General features: G+C 40.6%; 1 protein-coding gene across 1 annotated transcript in view; it reads right to left on the bottom strand.

Annotated features, from left to right (window-relative positions):
* The window catches only part of tgfbr3 (transforming growth factor, beta receptor III), an 86,115-nt gene that overhangs the window by 25,208 nt on the left and 33,564 nt on the right, over positions 1–27,343 (bottom strand). The window contains 6 exon segments of the mRNA XM_022221134.2: positions 83–260; positions 2,701–2,848; positions 3,293–3,455; positions 6,371–6,548; positions 17,014–17,084; positions 17,087–17,150. Coding sequence (XP_022076826.2) covers positions 83–260; positions 2,701–2,848; positions 3,293–3,455; positions 6,371–6,548; positions 17,014–17,084; positions 17,087–17,150 — 802 coding nt within the window.

A 27,343-nucleotide genomic window follows, 5' to 3' on the forward strand; every position in this document is an offset into this window, starting at 1 on the left:
GGCGGCTAAAGTGCACAACTTTCACACAGTATGTTAAATGAACACACAGGTGGAGAATTTAGCGGACTTTTCTTCGGGTTACCTGGCTCTCTGAGACGGATGTTGAAGTGGTTGGCCACAGGAGTACTGGTGTAGGATGTAACTGGACTGTAGTTATGCTCCTGTGCCCACTTGATCAAGGCTTGTGGCCCGGATGGTAGGTGCTGTTTGGGGGATTTTGACACTGTCATCTGTGAGGTCACACTCACAGTATCAGAAGCCTGTGGAAAAGAAAGCTCATTATTTTTCCATCAAAAATACCAAGAAACTGTGATTTCTACAAGAGCACAAAGATCTTTGACACAAAAAGACATGATTTACTGTTCAGGTATCACAAATATTTAACTTCAAGTACAGTCCTGCACTTATTCTGTGTCAACTGTGAATCATGTGAATGAGCGCGACGTAATGGGCGTGTCCCAGCTCGATCAATGCTGAGAAAGCAACATGTTAGTTTGCTCTTAAAATTCATGTCCTGCCCTGCTTGCTCTCTCAGTGAGGGAGGACTCACTCTTTCTCACAGCCATTTCCCACACATTTAAATCTCTTAAGCAACACTGACAGAAGTGAGAGCTCAGTTTTATGAGGCTGTCATATCACATGCATAGTTGTTGATCTCCCAAACACTGTTTTCACAACCACAGCATCCTGTGTACCACAGTAGTCAAGTAAAAGTCAAAATGTCAGCTGTTTGGGAGATACAAAATGGCACTGCACTTAAGCTGAGTCTGTACAAGGTTTAACATAAATAAGAATGAAGAATGGCATTACCAGCTATTTTCGCAGGTTCTGGTTAACAATTTTTGACAAAGGTAAACATTAAACACACTTTCACCATTTATTTTAATATCCTGCAAACATGGACATGTTAAAATGAAAAAAAAATTCTGTACTGAAACTGGTTTAAGTTTATTAAATTTATTTAGACAATTAGCTTGGGGTTAGCAGGAATCAGGAGCCACCAATATGTTAGCCACCACAGTTGGAACCACCACACAGTTTCAAAATCACTTAAACCAATGAGTGATGTTCGAAAGGGTTCATCCATCTTTATATACAGTCAGTGCAGCAGTGGCCCACAAAATGAACCAACACTGGTCACTGATTTTCTGCTTTCCTCTCTTTTATACCTTTCTCAAGACTGCATTGTAAGTGTCTAGTAAGTGTTGCTGTAGACTGTTTAGAGAGAAATGTTATGGTTTAACATAGATGATACTCATTTGAGGACACCAGTGTGAATATTCTGTACAGAGAAGATAGTTTAATAAAAGAGGAAAGGAAGACACCTACGTTAAACTGGAAAAACCATCTCAAAACAGATGAAGGTCTGTAGCACCACTTTTCCATCACTTGCAATTCAGTCTTGAGATCTCTCACCTGGCAGTTTCACAACCATTCACTAATCCAGCTTCATTAATGGGCCATAAGCCATATTATTTGGGGTTGACAATATATATAGGAGTTCCCTATCAGTCTGTTAGAACTGAGAAAGTCTTTTGAGAGGTGAAATGTCTTCAAGAGCCAAAAAAGGGAAGTTCAGATGCCTTCTGTTTGATTAAAATTTTTTGTCTTTCCGTCTGCGTTACTGTATGTAATATAATAAATTAACAAAACATGTCAGTGTATTTGTTGGGCACATTATGTATGATTGTCCAGTTGTGCTGTTCTATAAGTTAAGCCAGTTTTGTCGAGGCATTACAGCAGCAACCAGGCAGCTGTACAAACACACCGCGCCTGGCAAAAGTGCAGCGTCAGAAGTGCTGCAGCTCTGTAGCAGTATCAGCATTTCACCCCGGAGGAAACATGGAACACACCGCACACCTCCACTCACATTAGTGCAGGGCTGAGAGAACCGAGAGGTACGTTCAAGGAAGTAGCAAACTGATGTGCAGAGAGCCCATCATGTAGTAAATACCAGACATGTGAATCATTTTAAAATGCTCGATAATGGTGTGTGTGTTGCTCAAGAGAAAGACGAGGTATAAAGTTTCAACCCTGGAGCAAATACGGTGGCTAGACAGCCTCCACTTCTGCATCGACATGATCGACGGTTAAAAAATTCTTCCAAAGTGTGCTCAGGTGTCTTATTCTTACGGTTCCTAGGAGACTTGAACAGCGGTAATGAAGGTTTAATTTCAAAACTATATACACATGCTTAGTGTTGATATGTACAAAACCATATGTCTAAGTAGAGGGTGCTCTGATATATTGTAGTAATTAGCCAGTGTTTGTCTTTTGTGTGTGGCGAGGAGGTCCTTAAAGTGCCCAAAGCATGCGCTGCTCATAATTCACATTAAGACTGATGAGAAGCAGCTCGTGCTCTGCTGAAGCCTTGGCTTTGAAAATATGCGGTGTCCCAACGCTCAGGCCCTCTGGCTCTCTGAAAGGGATGACAATGAAATTTCACAGGTCCTCCTAACCTGTTATCCCCACCTTGTCCTGCAGCATGGACTCAGTGCCAATTCAACACTTATCTTGGTGTGACAAATTCTTTGGCTGGTGGTGAAAAGTGTTGACATTTCTGTCTGAAACATGACTTGTGAGCCTGTGTGATATGTGGAACGAAGACATAAAATCTCTTGTGACGTCTGTGAAGCATAAAAAAAAAAAATCTATCATTTGATGAGAAGCTTTTTCCTGTACATATTCTGAAAAACGCACCACAACATCCAGCTTTCCGATCACATTGTGGACTTTGATGACCCAGTTGACGGACTTGGCACATTTGAGGAGCAAGACGACGTCACGAAACACCGCGGCATCGTCCTTCAGAGGCCTCAGATCTACTTTGACATCCACCTGGAGAGCACTGCAGGAAAACGGAGAAAAAAAGAATTTTCGATAGGTTGGGATCAGCGAAATGCTATCATGCCTTCTGTGTCTGGCCAACTAATTAAAAAGCTGGACCCATTCCCAGAATTAAAAAAAGGGCAGACATATGCAGTACAGACCAGATAGCACCAGAGTGAGAGACAGCACAGCAACCCATGCATTCTCACATCTGAGGTCTTATGGGTGTACAGAATAATCACTCCACTGGGGAGTGAGGACATTATCTGGCAACCTGGACGTGGAGACCCAGTTTTGAAATATCTTCCTCAAAAGAACATGACTGAGTGAAAAGTAACCCCCCTCTGCCTTCATGATAGTTCCCATCCAAAACAAACTCCACAGAGATTAGTGAGAGCATCCTGACCTCAAAAATAAACTCTGACAACATGTGCTCTTGGCTTTAGCTGCTTTGGCTGCTCACCTGCTGGAGTTGGGGGCTTGGAGCTCAATGATGTGGACTTCTCGGTCTTTGGTAGGCACAGACAGGACGCAACCCTTTGAGGTCTGTGGCTCCTCATAGCTGCCCAGGTAGTTCAAAGACAGGAACCTGGTATCGATCTTGCAGGTGTCAGAAAACACTGGGTCTGAAAGGAGAGAGATGTTTGTGTTAGTGGTTGGGGGGGCTGCGTGGCTATTTTGATCCCCAAAAGTACAAATACAGCTTGCTGTTTCATCTCTACCACTGAGAGGTCAGAGCCTGAGGTCAGCTCCAGAATAGCACCCCCTGCTTCTGGGAGGAATTTAAGGTCCTGCTCAGGGAGACTTGAGCTGGGTGAATGTTTGCTTTGTCTTAGCTGTTCTATGAACAGTTTCCTTGCAACCCTGCAGCTGGTATTCCCATTGTCTCTCTTCTAAATGCAGCACGAACAAGGCCTAAGCCTGTGTGCCCAATGAGGTTGGACGTGCTCTAGTTGGCATAACCTGCTTTCCTATCAACAGGGAAATCTCTTTTTATTTTACGTGGGAAAACTGAGCAAGAAATTTTACCAGGATTCCTTCGCAATAACAGGATAATAACATCATTTTGAATCAAACTTCTTTTTGGTTTCCTACTTCACTTTTGCAACTTCTAAAAAAAATTACTTAATGCAAAGTTATGTTCTTTCTCAGCACTCAGAGAAAAACATAAGACAGATGTTTCCTTATTAGGAAAACAGAACTTTGGACAGAGTGTAAACTCAAGGTTGGCACCGGATCTCTTGTGGCACTTTAAAGAGCCGAAGAGAGATCCTGACGATGGACCCCTTCGGAAGCAAAGTGACAATCTGTGCATCTTCAAGAAACACTCGTGAAGATGTGAAGGGATGGAAATCTACTGCTCTTTACTTCAAGTAAACATCATGGCACTCTGGGGTTTGGCCAAACCACAGCCCTTAATGACAGAAGCCAAAGCGCTTCAATCTGAGCAACCACTCTTCTCTCCACAGTAACCAGCAACATAGAGACAGAACTTACTCATCATCGGCAGCAGTGCAGCCATTATTTCTCTCTGGACACAAGTTTTGCTTTTTTATTTCCACATAGTGAAAGATTCTCATTAAAAACAAGATATCCTGTCTGAGAGCTGATGAATTGTGAAGTTGTACGTGCAGTCTATTCACTGTATGAACCGGCCAGCAGAAAATAAAGAATAGAAAGTCTGCATCCAGAACACGTGTGAAGATCGATCATAGCCTCCCCTGAGAATCTCCCAGTGCTTCTTCAAGTCAGACACACTCCTGCCTCAACTTACTTATTGGAAAAATTGTGTCATCTATCTTTTGTTTTTTTTTCCTCCTATCTTCTTCTTAGCTTAATGCAATGCCTATGGATCCCACACAAAGACATGACATTATATTTTGTTGTTGATTTACTTCCTTAATGCTCAGCAGAGATGGATGTTTCTGATGATTTGAATCCACTGGTAAAATTATAAGTTCAGCTGCACTGAGAACAGATTGGAGTAATGACTCTACATCTGGACTTCTACTTAAATTTCCCTTGGGGTTAATAAAGTATCTACCCTTCTATTAGCCGTGCAAGTTATCTCCAACCACTGTATAATTGAATTGATTAATCAGTTTGTGAGTTTTAAAGCTCAGTTTAGGGGCTTAAGTTGTCGTTATCTTTCCGTGACGGTATCCTCCTGTCACTGGCCACGTCCTATATTTCATAGAACTTTAGGCCCTAATACAATTAAAGTGGGTGAGTTTTATTTAAAAAAAACATACTCTCCACACAGTTGTCATGAACTATGAAACAAACTAACGAGACCAAAACCATTTTTTGTACCAGGTATAAACATATTTACTTCTACTGTTAGGTTGAGCATTTTAAAATGAGGTCTATGGGGAATGAGTTGCTTTACTAAACCAGCCTCAAATGGACATAACAGCAACTGCAATTTTTGGTACAGAGGCTGCTGCATAATTACTGAAAACTAGCAAATAAAAGCATGAAAACAAAAAATTATACAGTATGTCCTCATAACCAAATTTGATCTATTTTTCCACTCTATCTATTGTTCTGTCACCCTGCCAGGCTACAAATTTTGTCTTTGAAAAACAAAATATCAGTTAATTATCAGCGCAATAAACTGTATGTACGTAGCATGGGTCCAGGTTTTTCCAGTTGTTGCAAAATAAATATTCAAAGAAATAAGTCCGCAGTGAACAAATTGCTCAGAAACTGCCTGGAGTTCAAAGGTTCATGTAAATCATACAGATGATGTCATTATGTTAATTCCTGTCTTGTTTATATGCTTTTATAATCTATTTATTGGAACTTAATCTTTGACATGCTGTATCCAACCATGACATCCACTTTATATAAACCTACGGTGCAAGTATGAAGTGTTGTCATATTCACGAAAATGGTGAATGTCTCACAGAAACAGTCTGCACTAAGCAGCAGGTGTGCCACAGCACAAATGATCTTGACTAGTCTAATTATTTTGTCAGTTAACTGAAGAATTAGTTTTAAAAGTCGGTCATCCTGTCCTAGTTGAGGTCTACAAATAAAAGACTTCAATCTCTGACTATGACTCAAAGATATATACTGTCATATAAGATTAAAAAAAGCAACAAAAAAAAATCTAAAATTTCAGAGTATGGAATTTGATTTTTTTCAAACTTTCAAGATTATTCATGGAAATAGTTGCTAATAAATATTAAAGCATCTAATCCATTGATTGTTTCAGTTCTAACAAAAAGAACATGTGGACGACTAAGATGCAGATTCCAAATAGGGAATTTAGTCAAAATACTACCATGACTACTCAGGAGTGCCGCAATTCTTAGCAGCTAAAACTCAGAAATACCACAGGCAGCCTGCTAAATAGTGTGAAAGGGGGAATGTCTATTGAGGGAAAGAAATTCTTTTCCAAGAGTGGTGCATGTGAACCTCTAGCCTGGGCTAAAACACAAAAGCTAAGTAAAGTTATGCCAGCCAAAGGGGAATCGGGGGGGCATGCCTTGGGGCCTAGAGCTATGTTTGGGAATTTTGGGAATCTGATGCACACCTTCTCCAACTTTGATGTAGATTGCTTGAGTCATCCTGAGTTCAGAGAAAGAGGTGACTGCCCTGTACTTCTTCTGGGCCCAGTTGAGGAGGTGCTCGTTGCCATGGGGAAGGGTCTCCTGGGTTTGGGTGAAGAGAGAGAAGTTTCCCGGCTCAGAGACCTCGGAGCCCTCAGATACCTTGAGGAGGAGAAAAGGCAGGAATGTTAGAAGACAAAAGCAACTGCTGGGATGAGCTGTTATCAGGTCTGTGCAATGTGCTTCCTTCCATTTGTTCAGCTTTACCCATATCCAACATCCATTCAGAAAGAGAAATATGGAAAAAAAAAGTAAAAACGCAAGTAGTAAAATATCTAGAGCCCTCTGTTTTGTCCAGTATTAGAAACACTTGTAGCGTCTCCTGTGTTGATTCCACGTTTTTCATTTTTTGCTTGTTTTAATTTTTTGTGATTTCTGACATTCAAACTGCCATACCACACTAAGGACATTTAGTTGTGTTTACTTCAAGTCATGGTTGTGCTGTTAATTAAAATGACAAATAGAAAAATGTCTCTTTTATGCAGAGTCACATTTTTTCCAGTCTTACTAACACCTGTGAGCATTTGAAAAAACATTTTTTCCTTTTTTATGGTTTTTGGCGCTATAGTGGTGTCACTCGGCACAAAAAATACATAAAAAATAAGAGTTTTCTTAATGTCACAGAAAAAAAAATTATGCATTTCACTTAAAGTTTATAACTTTCAAAAGTTCAGCTGACAGGGACAGCTCATCAAACTCAACTCAAGTTCACTCATCCTTATTTGAAGTAAAAAAAAACTCTGTACAATAAAGAACCTGCTGGCAGACTTTACAAAAAGAGCTAAGCCTTTCCAAAATTAAACCAGCTCTTTAAACACTGGTGAAACCCATCCCTCATACTCCATCCCAGCCGTCATTTGAAACTTCTACAAATATGCAGTGCGTATTTTTACACATGTTCCCGTACACAATAAGGTTTCCAGTGTTTATACTGAGTGCTGTGTAAGAGTGGGTCACCACAAATGTGTAGGCGTACCCACAATGGGCAACAAAGAAAACACAAATACCTGACAAAGACAGACTCATAACCGGACAAACAAAAATGCTAAAAGGTGAGTGCACATACGTACAGCTAAGCCAAAAATGATTCATTGCCATGCCAAATTAAGATTTATGCTAAACTTTTATTGACCAACAGATTTCTTCTGACTGGATATTATATAAACAAGTCAAAAAATGCACTGTAATGGAGATGTAAATTATGTATTGCAACTATTTATGTTGTTCTTGAATATAAAAATGTTGAAAAACCCTGAGATGGTCACAAATTTTTTAGAAGGTATAAGTTTCTCTCCAATTTGAAATGGTTCTGGCAATTTCTATCATGTTGTAGAGCACTCTAATACACTACACTTTGGAAACAGCTGATGCAATAGTTTGCTATTCAGCTAAGAGTTATTTGTAAGTAATGGCTAAAATTAAAGCTCTCAGTGAGGACCTTCGATTATAGCTTGTGGCTGCGCACAAGACAGTAAAAGGTGTTTTCAAGTGCCAGAGGCCACAGTGGAAAGACAAACCAACAGGTACAAAGAATTCCACAATGTGCAAAACACTGCAGGGCGTGGTAGCAGGCTGAACGTGACCCCTGCACTGGAAAAAAATATGGTAGAGGCCAGGAAACATCCAAGAATCACCACCGAGACCATCCTCCGGATGAATACAGGGGTAGGAATGAAAACTTTGGGGTTGTTTTTTAGTGCAGTGGGTCGGGTGACCTTGTCAAAGTAAACTGCATCAATAGGAAAAAGGACAACATTAAGATTCTGGAGGAAAACATCAGACAGTCTGCAAAAAAAGCTTGGCCTTTGGAAGCACTGGACCATCCAACAAGATAGTACATTGAAACATACAGCCGAATATGAACATTTTGGAGTTCAGACCTGAATCCCATCAAAAATCTATGGAGGACCAGAGTGATGGCATGAAGCCTCCTAACCTCAAAGACCTGGAGATCATCACAAAAGAGGAGTGGTTGCAAATCTCAGCGTAGACATACGGGAAGCTTGGTAGCAATTACAAGACCTGTTCGACTGATGTGGTGGCATTAAAGACTTTGCCAATGATTACTGACAATAATTTTGGACATGGCATAGAAATAGCTCAGATTCATCATCAGCATCTCTAACACAGTGTCTTATTGCCTTTTGTGACTATGTCAATTCCAAGCAGAGAAAACCAATTGGTCAAATAAAAATTCACTATAAATCTAAATTTGACATGAGGATGAAGAATTTGGAGCTTAAATGTATTACAGGTAAAACATAAAGAGAAACCCAACAAAAAATTAGGACTGACAGGAAGACTGGCGTGGCCACATTTAGAAGGCACCTCCTTTGGCACTTAATAAAGCTCAGCTCTGAGCTTCATTTCAGAGAGATAAACACTCACATGTGCTGAAAACCGACGAACAACCGAATGCGTCCAAGCACACGGTCTAGACAGCCTACCTCATTTTATTTCCATGTTTGTTTTTCTTTCTTCTGAGGTTTTCTATCTGTATGCATGAGCTGAGAAAGTGCTGGCAGGCACCAATTAAAATGTTAAATCCAAGAGGAAAACCACTTCTCTGTGATGGTGTTATGAAGTTGTCCCGAAATTGCAATCATGCTTTAATGATATCACAATAATATCCCTTCGGGGTGTTTAAGTTTTTCAGACATAACTTTTCAAATCCCCTCATGCGCAACATCTGTCTGACCTCTGGACGCTCCTCTCGGTGTTCCTGGCATTGTCACCAGAGGCCGTAAATACTGAGGTCGAGGAGACAGACTCTGTCGAAGAATTCAGGTTGACTTTATTTTTAGTGTGTTTACTACGGCGAGAAGTAAAAGAAAGACGAAGAGGAGAGAGGTGGCGCACTGAGCCGCCGAGGAGGGGCTGGGGTTTCTTCGTGAACGCTGCCAAGTTCAGCAGAGTTTATCAGTTTAATTGCGGGAATACGACCATAATTAGTCGCAAAGAATTAGAGGGGAAAGCCTGAAAGCCAAATTAGCTGCAGGCCTTGCTGAGCCCTGAAAACCTCAGGAATTTGAAACAGGGAAGTGAGAGATCCACTCTGGGCTTTAACAAACTCTCTCTGCTCTTTCTCTCTGTGCAACTGACAGACCAAGAAATGCTGGAAACCAAAAAGCAATTTCTGTCACTGGCTTAAATAGAATATATAAACCCAAATACACTACGCTACACGCTGTTTACATAAGCTGTCCTTTAACACTCTCGTGTTACTTTTGCTGCTAATTGACTGGCAATCAGAAAAAAATGCCTTATTAACCCTCAGAATCCCAAAGAACACCAGCATTTCTGAGAACCACTGTATCTTAAAAAAAAGTCAAAATTACACTCTTTGTCAATCACACACTGTAAAAGAGAAAAGAGTTATGAGAGTCCTTGAACTATGTTGACATGCGGTGCCATCAAAGTCATCTCATTAAAAAAAAAACCTACAAAACAAATTATTTAAACCAGATTCTGTATAAAAACAGAAACTTTTGCACTCCTTGGGACAACTGTGAAGCCATGAGTGATTCAGCCGTGACCAACAAGCACATAGTAAAAACTGAGTCACTATTAGGCTGAACTGCAGGCTGTGTTTAGGAGAAAAGTTTTAAAAAATTGTGATGGAAAGGAAAACAAAACATATTTACAAAAGAAATACACCAAAAACAGTATACATAATTGTCAGCATGTTTTTGAAGAAGCATTCAGAAAGGTGAAATATCTCATCTTGAGTATGCTGTATAGAGTGGTGTAAAAACAGCTACTATGAGGTCTCTCATTCCATCAGGAAATTTCACCAAATCTAAGCTTAAGATCATAATATTTTGTCAAAATCACTTTACTCTGCGTGTCATTGAAAAATTCACTGAAGAGAAACCGGATCCTACTGAAACACATAAATTTGGTGTTTTTTAACTCGAGCATGAAGTAACCTTGATGACACAGCTGTCAGTGACAAAAATTCTGCCACCTGAACTGCAGGCAGAGGAGGCAAGTGTGGAAACAAATAAGAAATGTAAACAGTAAAGCATCTATAATATGTATGTATAAGTTACTATTTTTCCAGTATATTCAAATTGTCTTTTTTGTTTTGTTTTGCTTATGCCATTATAACTATGTCACACTACAACGAAAAGACATTTGTCAGTTCTCTCTCATTCTATCTATGGTTGTGCTGTTTCCATAGAGGTGTTGACTGTATATCGCAGTGAAAAACAAGCCCACAGTGAGTAAAAAATGTGACGGAAAAATAAAAAAATACTCAAAAACTCCTTGGAATTCAGAGGATTACATTAAAACTATTGCCATATCAGAGTATAAGTGCTGTGTTTCCTTGTTCTCATGTCAGAAAAGTTGAGAAAAGAATTGTTGTATTGGATTCATGTTGACCAACCGCTGTTTCCAGCGAAGGCCTCGTGCCTGTCCAATGTTCTTCTGAGCAGCACGTTGCCAAGTAAAGCAGAACTTGACTGCATGAAAAGAGAGCTCATCTCTTATTAAGCTATCTATTGCTATTACTGCCAAAAACTGTCTTGAGCGTGGATTTTCGGAGCTGTGAAGAGCTTGTAATGTGCTCTGAAGTTGAAAAACATAAAAGCTGGATATTACCTTGACTTGAGAGGAATTTCTTAGACTTGGCAGTTGAGTGCAAACAAAGAATGCAGAGGAGAACTTAGCTACATACCATGGGGACTTAAACTCATGCTTTCATGTTCGTAATGACACTTGCAGGCAGCTAGTTGTTGCTATAACAACTCAAACAGCGATTGTTGATTCCATTAGATTTAGCATTATATATGTTTATTCCAGCGGTTTCTTTATAAGCTGTAGGACGGTCATATATTTGTGTGTGACAGACGCACATCTGTCAATTCTAGTATTATGCAAAACATCTAACGGTATATTTCAAGCCCTTTCTTCTTATGAGCATCAGCATATTATGGCCATATGTGCAGTAAAATGGAGACAGCATGCCAAATGTTTGAGATCAATTATCACAGAGCGGGACTCCTCCACTGCATTCCCACTGAGCAACACCCTCAGTCTGAGAACTCGCAAAAAGCTGTTTGTAAATTAAGAGGTGTTGCAAACTGGGGAGGGTGATGGAAACTGCAGAAAGGGCTGATAAGTAAGACGAGCACGCAATAACTCTCTGGTGATATTAATGTGATAAATGCTTTTGTGGCTGATTTGATCCTCTCTCTCTCCTGATGAGATACGGGGAGCTAATCGCGCTGATGATGCAGATGTGCTCCTGCGAGCTGGCAGCCTCTGTTGCGTAGAAAACAATCCCATATGTCGCAGCGCCACTCTGGAGCGTTCCTCTGCCGTTCCTGTCTCCGGATGAAAACCAACAGTGGCTGCCCGTGGTTTCCATTAATCATTACAGTGGGGAGAGCACTCCCATACGACCAGCCTTCAGCTAATGAAAAGAAACGCAGGAGTGAAAAGGCAAAGCTTGGCAAACAAACAATGGGCGACGCACAAGCCAACAGCAAAACTTAACAGTGTTGTTCCATCAAACGTTGTAAAACATTTGCTCCAGATCGAGCCTTTCAAGCAGAGATGCAAAGCAGCTCTCCTTCCCAAACCCCTGAGAAGAAACATATACATTCGGCCACAAAGCAAACACTCTGCACATGAGTCTCACTTCAAACCCTGGTGTCCCTTGGTAAAATGAAATCTGGCCTCCGTTCAGTGTTCATATTTCACGTCATTTTAGACCTATGATGATCCCTGCCTGCTGCTGATGGACAAGAAGAACTGCAGAGAGCATGTTTTACAACAAAAGTCTGGATTCTGGCATTTTAAAAGCAGGCAGGGCCCATTGGCCAACAGCAACAGTGTGTTCAACGTCTCTGAAGCTTTTCCAGGCAGCCCATCTGTGTCCGTGGAACCACGAGCGCTGGGACCAAGAAACAATGACTGGCAGGCCCGATTCAGAGTCCTATTAGCCCCAGGAAACAGCCTCTCCAGTGGAAAAGCAGAGCGAGGGAGGTCTGGCACTCGGTTTCTGTTCTAAAGTGTTAAGTCCAAAACCAGCTCCTCCTGACTCTACACATTAACATCTCCACTTTGAAGCACAAACCAGACAGTGGCACTCCCCTTGTCGCATCAATGGCCATGGCAAACACGGATTTTTGCGTTTTGTGTAAGTTTTTATATCAGCTGACTGTGTGCAATACTCTAAATAACGTGAGCAAATGTGTGAGTTCTACAGTCAACATGTTTACATGCTATTTTCTCATGATACCAGCACTACCTGCTCCACACTGCAATACAGGAACATTTTTTCTCTTCTGCACTGATCAGCAACTGATAAGCTTACTGACGTTTTGCCTGCAGCAGAGGCTGGATTTTAGCTTCAGTCTTGTGGTACAAAATATAAGACACACAACCACCAAAAGGGATGCAACCAATGATTATCTTCACTTACAATTATTTTCTCGATTAACTAATTAGTTGCTTAGTCTATAAAATGTCAGAAAATGGGCTCCTCAAAGCCAAAGATGACATCTTCATCTATTTAATGCCTTGTTTAATCTACAGCAAACGACATTCAGTTTAGTGTAATAGAAGAGAAAGAAACAAAAAATAACTTAAATTTAAGAGGCTGGAGTCAAAGAACATAATTGTTTTTGTTCTTTAAAAACTACTCAACTCAATTATTCGGTTATCACGATGAGTAAATATAAAATTCTAAACCTTGATCTTTAAAAAAGAATCATGCCATTTATCAGGGAGAGAGACTGTAATAGTGGAAAGAATCGTCAAGTTTTTGAAAAAGAAACCACAAGCAGTAAAATATCTACAGCACGTGGAATCTCAGTTTGTTCATTATCGGTAACAGATGTGGGCACCTGGAAAATTTTGTAGACACTGATTTTAGGATTTTTTTTTAATTTCTGCGAAATAAACAATCAAAGATCTTTAACTTTATTTTTTTCTCTTTTAAAGGATTGATGGCAGTATAAGTGTGTCATACTGCAATGAAGATATGTTCGAGTTCTCCTTAATTCCAGCCGTGTTTGTCTTGTTTCCATAGAGGTGCAGGACTTTATATCGTGGTGAAAAATGAGCATCACCCGCCCAGAAACTGCTTGAGGTTCAGAGGATTAAAATAAAAATATATTAGTCTGGATGCAGCCTAAGAAATGCAGGAGTGAACAGTCAGTTGCAGTTTATTGGTAAAGACAAGAATTAATCTTAATTAGCGGTGAAGAGAAGCCTGGTGATCGCTCTTCCAGCAGGATGCTGTGTGTTATTTCAGTTTAAGGAGGTGTCACAGTGGAGAGAACTGGAGGAGAGCAGCAGCATCTGGGACTCCTCTGGGTGACAGTGATGTGCAGCAGTCAGGCTGCTGGGTGAGATACCAGCAGCTCGCAGTGCCAGAGGGCTCAGCGCTGTCACTCAAACACAACATACTTAACACCTAATTCAGCAGGGACCCCTGCATTCAGCCTGAACCATTAGCTCAGCTTTGTCTGACTGCAGGGGCCTCCATCTCCGCTGTTAACATTCCCTTTATCTCTGCACGCCCAGCTTGAAAAACTGCTATTAAAGCCCAAAAAAGAGATTTCAGTTCTGACATATGTACATTTTCCTGGAGTCTGATGAACAGCTGAACATGTGTAGCTACTGTAAATTAATTCCACTAATACAGAGATGTGTCTTATCAATGAAAACGTTCTATTATTCATTTGAGATGAAGCAGAAGTGAAAACGTCGGCAAAAGCACCGATGTTCAGTATCATCGGACGTGTACTAACTGCTCTGCCTGGACTGGAGGTTTTAATGATGGTCCTCAGCTGTTCTGTGTCTGCCACCACTGACAAGGGGAGACGTTTACTGTGATGCTGACCTGCTGCTCTCAGCAGAAACACCCATCTCGCCGGCCACACATTATCGCTGCTTAAGAAAACACAGGCGGGCCAGATGCACATCCATCTGTAGGAAATGCATCAGTTTCTTTTGACATGAGAAAATTACTACAGGAAATAAGTCAAAGGGTATTTCTCTATGCACAAGAAAATTAAAAGTGATTTGTGGGAAATTCCACTTCGCCTCACATATGGGTTTGCAAACTTTGCTGCCTCAAAAGTTACTTTAAAGACAGCTTCTTTCATTTAAGACAATCAATTTTATCACTTTATCTAAAAAAATGAGTTTAATTTCAATGCAAGATGAGTAGAAAACAACACCCTGTCATCTAACTATGCAAACGTTTCATTGTACTCTTGATGCAGAAGTGATGAGCATTAATATGACTGCGTGATGAAAGGTGCTGTCAGACAAGCCTAAAAAAGTGACACAAGGTCTAGCACAGGCATATTAATACCCTTTTCTAAATGTCAAATAGGCTGGGACACAAAACATGTAAGTGGAACACATAGTTCTTTATATAATACGAGTGGGAGTGTTTAGATGAGCCTATGCATAGCACAAGGATTTTGCAATCCGTCCATATTCTCTTCCGTGCCACACTGGCTTTCACTGCAGGATGTTTTGTGTTGGAGAAGTAAGCAAGAAAACACTGGGCCACATATGGAAAATGATTTGTGTACCTGATGCTGCATTCTTGCACAATGCCGTGTGTTAACATAAAATTGAAAATGATTACTTCTGGGCAGCCACAAATACAGAAAAGCCTTCAGAGCACGTAAGGCAACTTTTCAAAGCAATATAGCCACGGCTTGAGCTTTCTGGGGCACTTTTGCTGTGATTTTCTCATGTGATACACAGGCTTTAAACAAGAGCACTGAAGGAGTCCATTTTTACATTTTTATTAAGTTTCCCAGAGAGGCCCCCTGGTACCTTTACTAAATATGGCCGGCTCCCCAGGGACCTGGCTCTGGCTGCACTGAGATACCCTCACTAAATCTTCTTTTCTTCCTCCCACATTTGTACCCTGCTCCTAACAAAAACTAGAGTTGAACTATTTCATAAAGGGAACAACTTTGTAGACAGAGGAAAAGGTGCCTTGTTTCTGTTAGATTTAGAGACAAAAGAACACAACATTTCTCTGTTCTATGCACTTTGAATGATCCTACCAAAGCCTTACTTAGTTTGGTCTGTCCAGAAGCTTATGCTAGCAAACTTTTTAGATTCTGGTCACTTGGTGGCTTGTCAGTTGCAACTATTAAAGAGCCCATGTTCTGTTTTGGGGGTTTTTCCCTTTGCTTAGTGTGTTATATAGAATTCAGAGGTCGGCAAACCTAGAAACCCAAAGTTCACGGTAAAGAGAGCTAATCTCTTCCTCGTTGCTTCTTACCTGCCTGAACATCTTGTTTAAAGTCCAGGATTTTCTTCTGTTACTTCTCTACTTTCTCATATAACACCGCTACACAGTGCCTGCCTAAATGCTAGTTTGGTACTCAAACAAACAAGGAGCAGCTTCCGCGCACTCTGCACTATTTATTCAATAAAGCTGCTTCTGCTGGTGCTGCAGCGAGAGTCGTCGTTACACATGCAAGGTCACGTCACTTTCATTGGGCCAGCAGATAAATCAGGTGCAAACATGCATTCTCAGAAGGGCCCTTAGCCTTGAGCATACTCCCTGAAAACAACGCCTTGTTATTATACTACTCCTCTGCTTGGAGGATTCTGTTACTTGTGCCATAGACGGTCTTCTACCTGTAGATTACAAGGGTTCATCAAAGCGTTTCAAGACTGCTCATGAACATGCCACAGTCACATACGTGCAAACATGTGTGAGTCAGGATATCAGATGATGTCGCACAATCTTGAATCTAGCCTCTCCCTCTGATAATCTATCTATCTATCTTTTTTTTGCCTTATTTGATAGGTAAGTAGAGAGGCAAAAGGAAAGCAGGGAGAAGAATTGGAGAAGGACCTGCAGTAAAGGACTGTGTGCTGGATTGAACCCAGGCCGCTGCATTAGGGACTATAGCCCCTGTTTATGGGCCACCCGCTCAACCTGTTGAGCAATTTGGGTGCCTCAAAAAAATGTCCAGAATGTAACTTTTTTTTAAGATTCTTACTTTTTTACAAACATACCAGATCATATCCTTCCTGAGTAAAGCTCTGCTGCTCTAGTCTTTGGTACCACACCTTCCCTGCTGTTGGGGTTTTTGTGGTACATAGATACGCCCAGTGAGATTTGAATAGCAGCCAAGCTATCAACAGGGATGGTTTAGAGAAGGGTGGGGATACGACCCTGTGGCAGCAGAGTGTGAGTAAAGCTGACAGGGCACATTTCATCTTTAAGATAATACGTTTACCTCATGAATGACAGTACAAACAAAACTAACTCTCATAATTACATACTATTAGCAGATATGAGAAGACTTTGGTGTGATTTAAATGTGTACTAACTGTTTTTGAAATTATGTTACAATCATACAAGAGCGAGTGTTTTGAAAAGAGTTATTTGCTGTAGCAGCTGGAAGAATAAGTATAGTTACACAGAGATTACAAAACCCTCCTCTGAACGTCACTTCTAATATTTACTCACAGAAGAAGCCTACTGAATATGTTTCAGCCTGTGAGGAAATGAATTACACAGTTTTAGGAAGCAGGATTTTAAGGCTTTCGGTGATGCTGGACTCACATGAAAGATATGTTTGATGTGCAGTGCCAGGTTCTCTGCCGTGACATTCCAGATCAGCGGTTGAGGGGAGTGAGCACAAAGACCAGCGGCTTCTGGTGGTGCAGCATGGACTGGATGGGCTTCAGATGGAGATCAACCTGGTGAGGAGGGGGGGAAAAAGCATTTTGGAGCACCATACATCACAAGCTGGCAAAACATAAACAGTAGACAGAGGAAGAGAGAAAAAGAAAAACACTGAGTATTCAGCACAAGATCAGCCACAGTACATAACATGATCCATTTTACACTGCAAATGTCAGCGCTTTGATTTTCTCATGTTCATTTGTGTGTAACTAAAACATCAGGCGACACACAGCTCCGATTCTGGTGTAAATGCGGCTCTGTTATGTCGCAGATTGTTCTTTTTATCAGGCTTTGTGGTTGTTTATGTACTCACTTTGCTGATAAACTCACAAAGACGGCATGCTGTGTTCTCCTTAAAAAGGCACTTGCTTAGCTTGATATGTAGCCTCAGCGGGCTCTGAACCTTCACACAGTGGAGTCTTTGTTAACAGAAGGAAAAAAATGGTAAGCGGTGGGTCTCTGTTACCTCTCTTCAGTGTGCAACTATGCCTTTGGTTCTCAGAGTACCATTAAAATAGATTTTCACAGTCTGCTAGTGAGACGGGGGAAACAAACTTGCATGTTTCGGGCATGTTTTGGAGCGAATCGAGTGAGATGGTTTGGGGCCTGGGCGCTCACTGAACCCAAACTCATCTCAGGCAAGGATCAGGCTGTAAATTATCTTCTTTTAAATAGCACTTCACACTTGATAAACACCAACATTAGAGAATTTCATTATCAAGATTGCAATAAGTAAGTTAAATAAACTCAAAGACATCATGCTACAACTGCTTGAAACAAGAACAAAACTGTCATAGTATTAATTTTCCATGTCAAATCTAACAGGAGAAATCTGTCTGCAGAACATCATTTACTCAGAGTTTGTTGACATGCAGGCGCCACATGTGCACAGCAAAATGACCAAGGAACAAGAGGGAAACACTGCGAAGGAAGATTTGGTTACAGAAAGGCATGAACGGCGACAGAAAATACGATGCCAGAAACAGGCACTTGATGACAGCCACCAGGCAACACGAATCATTTGTTTGACCATTTAAATCAGCAGCACAGAACTCTGTGTGATGCACGCAAAGGCAGATCTGAACACTATCGAAAGCAAACAAAGTCATTTTTTCAGCTTGATTTCCTGTGCAGATCAGTCTCCTGCAAAATCGCTCTAATCCTCCGAGAATTATTAATCCTTTCCAATTATTCATTCATCTGATGTTTCAGGTCATCAAGCTGATTTTAATATAAGACAAAGATAACTCAGAAAAACACAAAATACAGGTCTTAGATGATGATTTTATTTACTGAAGGAAAAACGCTGTTCAGCCCATCTTGCCCCTGTGTGAAAAAGTGTCTGGGTAAACTGGGTTTAATCTCACCAGCAACATGCACATATGATTACAACCAGGCTTTCTGAACCTAAATATCAGAACCTGTCTGGTATTGTGAAGTAGTTAAGGTCTCAAAAGCAGCAACATTTTACAAAGATTTAAGAACAGACGTGAAACAAAGTCACTGCCATTTTATGAGTCTGGAAAGTTACAAAGTCATTTCTAAGGTTCTGGATTCCAGTGAACTACAGTGAGAGACAATATCCACAAAAGAGAAATATCACAAGTCCAGTGTTGTACAATTTCACACAATCCTAACCACTATTACCAAAGCTTACTTGACAGCTGTTAAAATGTCCTCAAATGTTCTCTCAAGCTTTGGTGAGAACTGATAATCTCCAGGGTTCAGCGGTCTGTCGGACTCTCTGTCTCTTTATTCTCAGACAAATCAAATTAGCCCCATCCTGTGTGTCAGCAGTGAAACCTGTAAATCACTAATTTAACCCGCAAGCATTCGCATTGTATGACCTCGACAGTAAAACAATCAATCTTTAAAAATAGAGCCCTTTTACTTCCATTTAAACTAATAATAGAACAAATGATCTGTAATTATAACGCTGGAGATTGTAAAATGAGTTGACAGGTTAATATTAGGAGCGCTTGAATGAGTTAGCACCGTGAAAACATTTGCAGCAATAATTTGTTTGGATGTGGTTATGGTGTGCTTATTATCAAGGCAGAGATCTACATCGTAAATGGAAACCATTAGCATTGTTCTGGAACGCTGCATTTCTGCTCCACTCATGTGCTCTTCATTTCAGTCACTATAAATCATAAGAACAAACAACACTGCTCTCCTTTGGGCTGATCTCTATATGGACAAAATGAACTATAATCAGTCTGTTATGGGTTCTGAATCAAACTACAAAAGGAATGGAGCAAACATCTGGTATCCCTCAGTGGTGGGCTGCTGAATCAGTCACATTTTCAAATCAGCTTTACCACAAACCATCAACAATAATGTGTCAAGTGTTAATGGGGAAAGCAATTGTTGATTTTTCTAGATAATGTTACCATTAAAAGCCAAAATTAATCAGGTTCAGTAGATTCCTGTAGTATTTAGCCAAAGATAGTGTGAAAAACACGTAGTTTGTAAAAATGTAAGCAGTATCGTATCTATAGTATGTGGAGCCACAATTTCTTATTTCAACACCTGTGGGCACTTGTAGCCATGGTTTGTGCTGCTTTAACCCTCAATTTAAAAAGTTACACAGAGGTCTTCAAGGACAAAAATATCCACATTATAAACAATGTCACAAAAACATGATATCTTAGAATAATTTTTCTCTTTAAATAACTTATCTCTGACTTATCAGTCCTGATCTATTCCCAAATATTATTTCCTTACAAGAGCTTCTTCTTCTTCTTCTTCAAAAGTTAACTGAGGTATAGGACTTTAAACTGGAGTGAAAAACACAGTGAGTAAAAATGTAATGCAAGAAAAAAAGCCCTGAAGGTGCTTGGAATTTAGAGGTTTAAAACTAAGAGCTTAATTGGAATCGAAGAGGCACATACACTACTCCACCGCATTAATTTGAACTAATAAAGATGAATGTCTCTACGAAGCGCCTTCTGTGTGATAAAACGGCATTCATACCGACCACTGGCTGATTTCTTGTTGACTGATTTGTGATTATGTCGACTTGGTCTCAGACTTCACATAGACTCTCCTCTTTAGTTGACAGCCCTGATCCGTAACACCTGTGCCAGTTGATGTACAGTAAATGCCAGTATGTTGGCTGCTGTGTTTTACCCAGAGGAAGGCGGCTAATGAGTGTGCTGCTTTCCTATACCTTTTTTGATGTTTGTGAGCCAGCACCTCATTAGAGCTGGTGCCCGCTTCCATCAGCTGACGAGGCTCAGGAGATAGAGTTTAACCCTGTGAACCTACAAAATCCAAAAGTGGCTTTCAAAGGCATGTTATCTTTAAAAATTGCCAAAATGACACCATTTATCAGAGGAAGAAACTGTAAAAACATCTGTAATGTGTTGTTCAGTCGGGAAATGTAACCAAATTTAAGCATAAAACCATAATATTTTATCAATATCACTTTATTCTACACGTGTAATGTTAAAAAAAAATCTAAAAAGAGAAACCATTCACCCAGAAATCAGTCCGTAAAAAACAAACAATTGTGTGCTTCTCATTACAACTGCATCCAAAGTTACTGTATAGCAAAGCCACATGGTTCATGACTAAATTGCAGTCAATATGAGACGAGAATTCAGAGACTTAATCTCAACTGGATTGAACTGCAGGTTGTGTTTACAAAGAGCAGACAAGAAAAAGTATAGAAACAATAGTGAGAAATATATATAGAATGTGAAGTCACTAGTTTTCGGTACTTAAGCTGATTCCAGAGTGTCTGGCATTAGTACTTTGTTATTTTGCATAAAAATATTTAGAATTCTCTCTACTACTATTTGTGATGTTTCCACAGAGGTACAGGACTTCATATTTTCATGAAAAAAGAGCTCAGGGTGAGTAAAAATGTGACAGACGCAAAAAAAAAAAAAAAAAACATCCAGAAACTGCTTGGAGCTCGGAGGGTTAATATAGAGACAATAAAACCTGATTTTAATTGCACATACAATAACAGCTTAGTAAAATCTTTCAGCATGTTAGACTGGCATAGCCAGGAAAATGTCAGGATTGTCAGACTTTTATAGATAGACTGTGTTCAAAGACTTGTCACTGTGATGCTGCATGAAGTCATTTAGCAAGAGACACGAACAGAAGAAACGGACTGAACGAGAAGCATCAATGCCCAATTATCGGTTCTCGGCAGATGTAAGCCCTGGAGCACAGCAGCTCCAACCGCAGTGTTCAGTGATGCTGTCCATAAACGTGCTGCAAAAATCATTAAAACGTCCCGCCGAGACAAGAAAATGGAAGAAATTACTAAACACTTATCTATGAGGCAATCTGCAATTTTGATCCAAACAAACAGATCAGAAACCAGCTTCTCTCTTTTTGCATATTTAGTCCAGACGCTGGAAAAAGCGAGTGTATCGCTCCTTTGAGAGAAACAACAACCCAGATATAATCATACCTGGCTTGGCTTTGAGGCCCTGGCTTTGACAGATGGAAGAGGGAGGCAGAAAAAGAAGAATGAGAGTGAGGGAGAAAGTTGTAAAAGATGAGGAATTTCAAAACCCAGACAGAAACATTTCCAGAAGACGTGAGTCACTTGCAAACACAGGCATAAACAGAGCTCCAAGGAGAGGAAGTGCCAAGAGGTACTGAGGGCCAGAATGGGGAAAAAAAACTACCAGTTTTTCCAAATTTAACAGGTAGACAGCGATAACACCAGTCTGAGTGAGGTCTTGGTTGCGCAATATGAGTGATGATGAAGACTCCGCAGCAGCTGGTGTTCATCTCTGCACACTGAGCTGCCATCAGGAGGTCTGGTAAAGCTGGCGGGCAAAGCAGCAGACCTTGTCATCTAGCCAGGGTGTGGAGCAAAGAGGTGCAGCAACACCGGGCATCAAAGTACCTCTTGTGGTGTTTGCAAGGATCAGGTGGCCGTCAGTCGCACTTGGTGCAGGCAGCTACCTTCAGGGGTGTGCTGGGGACGGGAAGCCACAGCTGATTGATTATCAGGAGGCTGGCACAAGGATTTAGAGGTCCAGGGTCCATTACAGTCAAGGGGCACATTTACCAGCAGCCACTGATGGAGGCTTGTCAAGGCCTATCGCGTTACTGAAATCAAACCCCACACAGGGGACGACAGCTGTAGCAGGATAAGCAAGGCCAGTCACAGAGCATACCATTAGTGGTGGTAGCATGAGTAAACAATGGAAATGTTAGGGGGGAGAAAAACAACACACTTTGAGCTCCAACAACAAACACAGCGCCAACTGCAACAAAATCCCAAAAAGATAAATAATACTTGCTGTATAACAAAGCCACATGGTTCGATTTAGATCCCACCGATGGTTGTGACATTGTAATTGCAGCGGGGTGATTTGTTTGTCCTGTCCCGAGCATGTGGTTGCAATTTCACGACCTTTCAAGCCACCTAAATTACACCGTGTGTCAAGAGTGTTTCATAAAGCCGTGCATCAACATTGTAACGAGACACTTGGGCCATCAAATATTGTGCCCAGCAGTGCAAACAGCAGTCACCCTCAGTATCAGTGCGGCTCAGCGTCCTCGCAGGAAAAGGGAGTTTCCTTTATTGACAGAGCTAATTAAGTGCCTGATGAGCTCTAGTGATTCAGGAAAAAAACCCAAAACATCCTTTAATTACGCTAAAAAGTAAGACTAATCTGGAAGCAGACTCTCCCTCCCAGGAAACAATAATCAACTCGAGAAAGAAAGAAAACACAAATGTATCCCATGACATGAAGCAGAATGAGGGGTTTTAAATAGGTCAAAAACAGACTAATATCCAGAATTATTACAAAAAAAGCAACTTAGAACGGCATAGACAAACTGATAATATCACTGCTGTGGTTGAAAACACAGAAGGCTGGCTAAGAGCTCAGCTACGAACTGCCTGGGTCCAATCACACTGTTATCTGATGTGTGTGTGTACGTGCATGTGTGTTGTCTGTCTGGATCTTGGTTCTTTCTGGATCACTGACGGTGTACAGAGGGAAGGGGAGCTGAGGCAAAGGAGCTCAGCGGGGGAGGGAAGGCCGACCGAAACCTGTTGACCGCTCTTATCGGTGCCACCCACATATCTGAGTGCGGTGCAGATGCTACCTGGAGCCTTCCCCCCTGAATTGTGGTGATAATCAGTCTGCAATCAGCTGAGCACCAAGCTGCAAGAAGGAAAAAAAGAAAACCTGAAAGGACGTCAAAGCGAGATGGCACGTCTGGATAGGAATCTTTAAGTGATACGGCAGAATAGCAGGACGCACTGCAAAAACAATTAAGCTGTGAGGAGGGCGGAAGGGGTCGAGAGGACAGACGGAGATTACACTTCGGTAGATAAACGATGACCTGAAAGTACTTTCTCTAAAAAAAAAATAATCTGAGTTTTAAGGAGCTGAAAACTTCTCAACTTGGCTACTGTGAGTTTCTTCATGCAATATGTGTGTGGGTGTTTGGTGAAAGTGCTCGCACAAGCGCTTAACCAGCTGGGGGCTCCATGATGTCATGTCCCATTTGTGATTTCAGCACTTTGAATGTTACTCTGTGTTGTGATTTGAATCAATAAATGTCTGTTTCCACGACTCCTTTATTCTGCTCTCTCCTCCTCAGTTTTTATCTCAGGTGGGAGGGACTGACACACTGACAGAAGGGTTGAAGATGTACAAAGTAGGGCTGAGAGATAATAGGGGGGGAAATAACACTGCAGTATGTGTTTTTTCTGTGATATACCGGTATATTGTGATATGAATAAATACAGGAGTTTTCACCAGATGTCTTGAACACCTTTATGGAAAGAATAAATCCCTCATCAATGATTACAGATCTTTTGTTGGGGAGTGCATCTGCATAGAAAATTTAAAAAAATAACTCATATACTATAAAGACGTTTTTTGAGCGCAAACAGTTTGGAGCCTTTCTCATGTGGTGCAACACGGGCAAAGGCATCTGAAGTGGGTTTTTGCTCTGGATTTCATTCAGATCTGGCTTTGCACTCATCATACAGAGCTTTGTGGTGCTGATTTAAATGGTCAAACAAATTAGTCATGTTGACTCTTGTAGCAGCAACTGCAACACTGCGTTTCTACTCAACTCTGATCACCCTTTCTGTAGCTGAAACATTTCTACACGACTGACTGAGGCTGCAGGATAATTTTGATCATGATTATTTATTACCATCTACTATCTACTGATTTTGATTGCACTTTCACATTTAAATAAACAGAGCACATGTTCCCTAAACGTCTCACATGCAGGCTACAGTAGATGCTAACTAGTTAGCTTTGCACAGAGAAGCATCTAGTCTCCACTCAGTTACTGCAGCAGCTCAGACAGGGGGGGAAACCAAATATTAGTTTGAAAAGAGTGAATAAGGACATCTACTTTCAGATTAAACTAAGTTGAAACCAGGTGATTTTATCTTCATCTGTTGTTTGCTATGAGTAAAAGATTTTAGACATTCATTCCTGAGTCAACGATGCTGATTTAATTGTAAGAAGATAAGTATTCCAATAATTGTACAGCCCTTCAAGAGATGGTATGTTTCTTTTTGCAACCAAATCTCCCTTTTCAGTGTTGCTGTTTGGTTCATCGCTCATTTTGCTGTGCATGTGTGTGCAACATGATAAACTTCAATGTTTGCTCAAAGATAAAAAGAAGATGAAGATGCCAGCCACCATAAAAGCTAAACAGAGGAACAAAACTCACAATCTGGGTGCTACAAACAGGCAACAGCTGCTACTTAACTCCAACAAAATAATCAGTCTTGCTGTGTAAGAACTGTTTTGATAACAGCATATGAACTTCCAAAATCAAGTTTAAATAAAAGCTTTACTGGCTTTGTGTGTGCAGTTTGTCTTGTATGTGAGCTGAACTCGTATCTGACAGCAGATGTTTGTGCCTGGTTTACTCCTCCAGCTCGTCACTCACAGTTTAAGATATCCACGAATTCCAGCTGATAAAACAATCATCTGCTCTGCCTCACCCTGATTCAGAGCCAGCGACCGTGTTTGATGTTTGCCTTTGGTAAACTGATTAGAGAAAGACGGGCGATTTGAGATATCACCGGCCCCTTCTGTTTATTTTTTACACTATCACCCGACTGTAAGCCCCAGCAGGTCTCTTTATTTTTGTCCAGCTTGGGAACAAGGTGTCTGCCACAATTCCAAGCTTGTGTGCATTAACAAACATGTGGTGGTGGCTTGTTAGCAGGGGTAAAAGGCCACCTGGGCATGTGACAGAAGCAGCACGTGGAAAAATGTTCGAACTTGATACCTACAGCTTCAAACCAGAGCAAAGAAAAGAGAACAGGATGAGGTCATTGTTTTTGCAAGTTAAGTGGCGAAACACCAACACCTCAAGGTCAATAGTCAAACCACAAAAAGACATTTTGCCATGAAGCCCAGAGAGATTTAAAGCTTGGATGAAATTCGAGCAGCAAATCCGGTCTGCGGCACACTTTACTCTGACTCACTCTCAATTGTTCACCTCAGGATTACATCGTTTTTATACATCATCATTCAATTTGGTGAAAATGTGAAAATTATTTGAGGAAAGCACTGCCTCCTGAACACACAGCCTGACCCCACACAACAGATTTTAATGTGACTTCCAGCCCAGACAACAGTCACTTTTGCCTGAACTCTCTGAGGATACTGCCTTTCCAGTCTCTCTGAAAGGGGTTTCTGTTACTTTGATCAGGACCACTGAAGCTGAAGAAATCATCTCTCTTTATTTCAGACAAATGTGAATAACACTTTAGAAGTAAAGTATAAAGTAGAAAACTGTCCAGGCAAGCCAGTGTCAGATCGGGTCATTTTGTCATTTTATGGAAGAGTCTATGAAACAAACAGTCTACTGTTTAAGAGAAATGTTGAATAAAAATCCAGAGCAATGGAAAGAAAAATTGTTAGTTTGCAAACCAGCTCAGTAAGGCCAACCCACAAATTTTCTTCACCGTGGTCTGGCAGTGTTCAGTGGGCATTGTTTGGGCTGGGTATTACTTAGGATATACAAGAAATGACTGGCATTTGGTCTGATATGACAAACCATCAATAAATTCTTCATTATCCAGCAATGGACCACTGATTAGTCTGTGATGGTACACTGTTCAACACTTTGAATCCTAAAACCTACCGGCCGATTTGAAAAGCTGATTACACTATTAAACTGTCTGATTTGCAACTCTCTGACAGTCCTTGAACTAAACATGTGTGACATGTTTCCATTGGGCAAATTAACCACATCTAAGCCTAATATTTCATCAAAATCCCTTTCTTCTACATAAAAACAAACCATTTGCTCTCACTAGATTCTGTAATGTGACCAAAAAAGTGGCTATTTGATTGAACTGCAGGCTGCGTTCATAGGTGACAAGTACAGAAACAAATCAGAGAGCAAAGCAAAACACAGTGGATCAGTGAAATAAATGCAGCATGGCTCTGAAACAGAGGAGCAAGTTGTTGAAAGATACATTCAGCATGGAGAAACATTTCACCAGAGCTGATGCACGGAGAAGTGTTGGAAAACTGAGTTCATAGACATTGTAAAAATACAAGTAGTAAAATATTGACAGTATGCAGAGCCACCATTTATTCTTCCAGGATTGGTAACACCTGTGGCTACTCGAAAAAGTGTTGGATATGTTGATTCCAGGGTTTTTCAACTTTTGTAAAACAAATTATCAAAGAAATTCAACTTTCTCCTTTTTTATGATTTATGACATAACTTTGATATACTGCACAGAAGACATTTTGAGTTCTTTCTACTTCTAGTGATGGTTGTGTTGTTTCCATAGAGGTGCAGGACTTTATATTGCAGTAAAAAAATAAGCTCAAAGTGAGTAAAGAAAAAAGTGAAAGCAGGAAAAAGAAACGCTCAGAAACGGCTTGTGGTTCAGAGGGTTAAAAGGCCCAGTGGAAAACGGGCCACATTACTCGTCAGTATTTTCCTATGACCGCTGAGAATCTGCAGCATGAAAACTATTCCTTCTTTCTGGGAGCAAATAAACTTGTAAGCAAGGAAGTTTCTCTTGTCCAGTGGAAGTTTATGAGCTTATTTTCTAAAAAAAAAAAAAAACAAAAAAAAAAAACAGACAGTTTCTTGGAAACTTTCAATCTTCACCACACTTTTCTGAGTTTTGAATATCAAAAAAGTAATACCATTTGGTAGCTTGCTTTTTAGCTGTCAGCTGGGATTCACAAAAGTATGCCAGTTTCGTGGCAACTTC

Source organism: Acanthochromis polyacanthus, chromosome 4 (genome assembly GCF_021347895.1).
Source record: "Acanthochromis polyacanthus isolate Apoly-LR-REF ecotype Palm Island chromosome 4, KAUST_Apoly_ChrSc, whole genome shotgun sequence".
In the NCBI taxonomy this organism is placed as follows: Eukaryota; Metazoa; Chordata; class Actinopteri; family Pomacentridae; genus Acanthochromis; species Acanthochromis polyacanthus.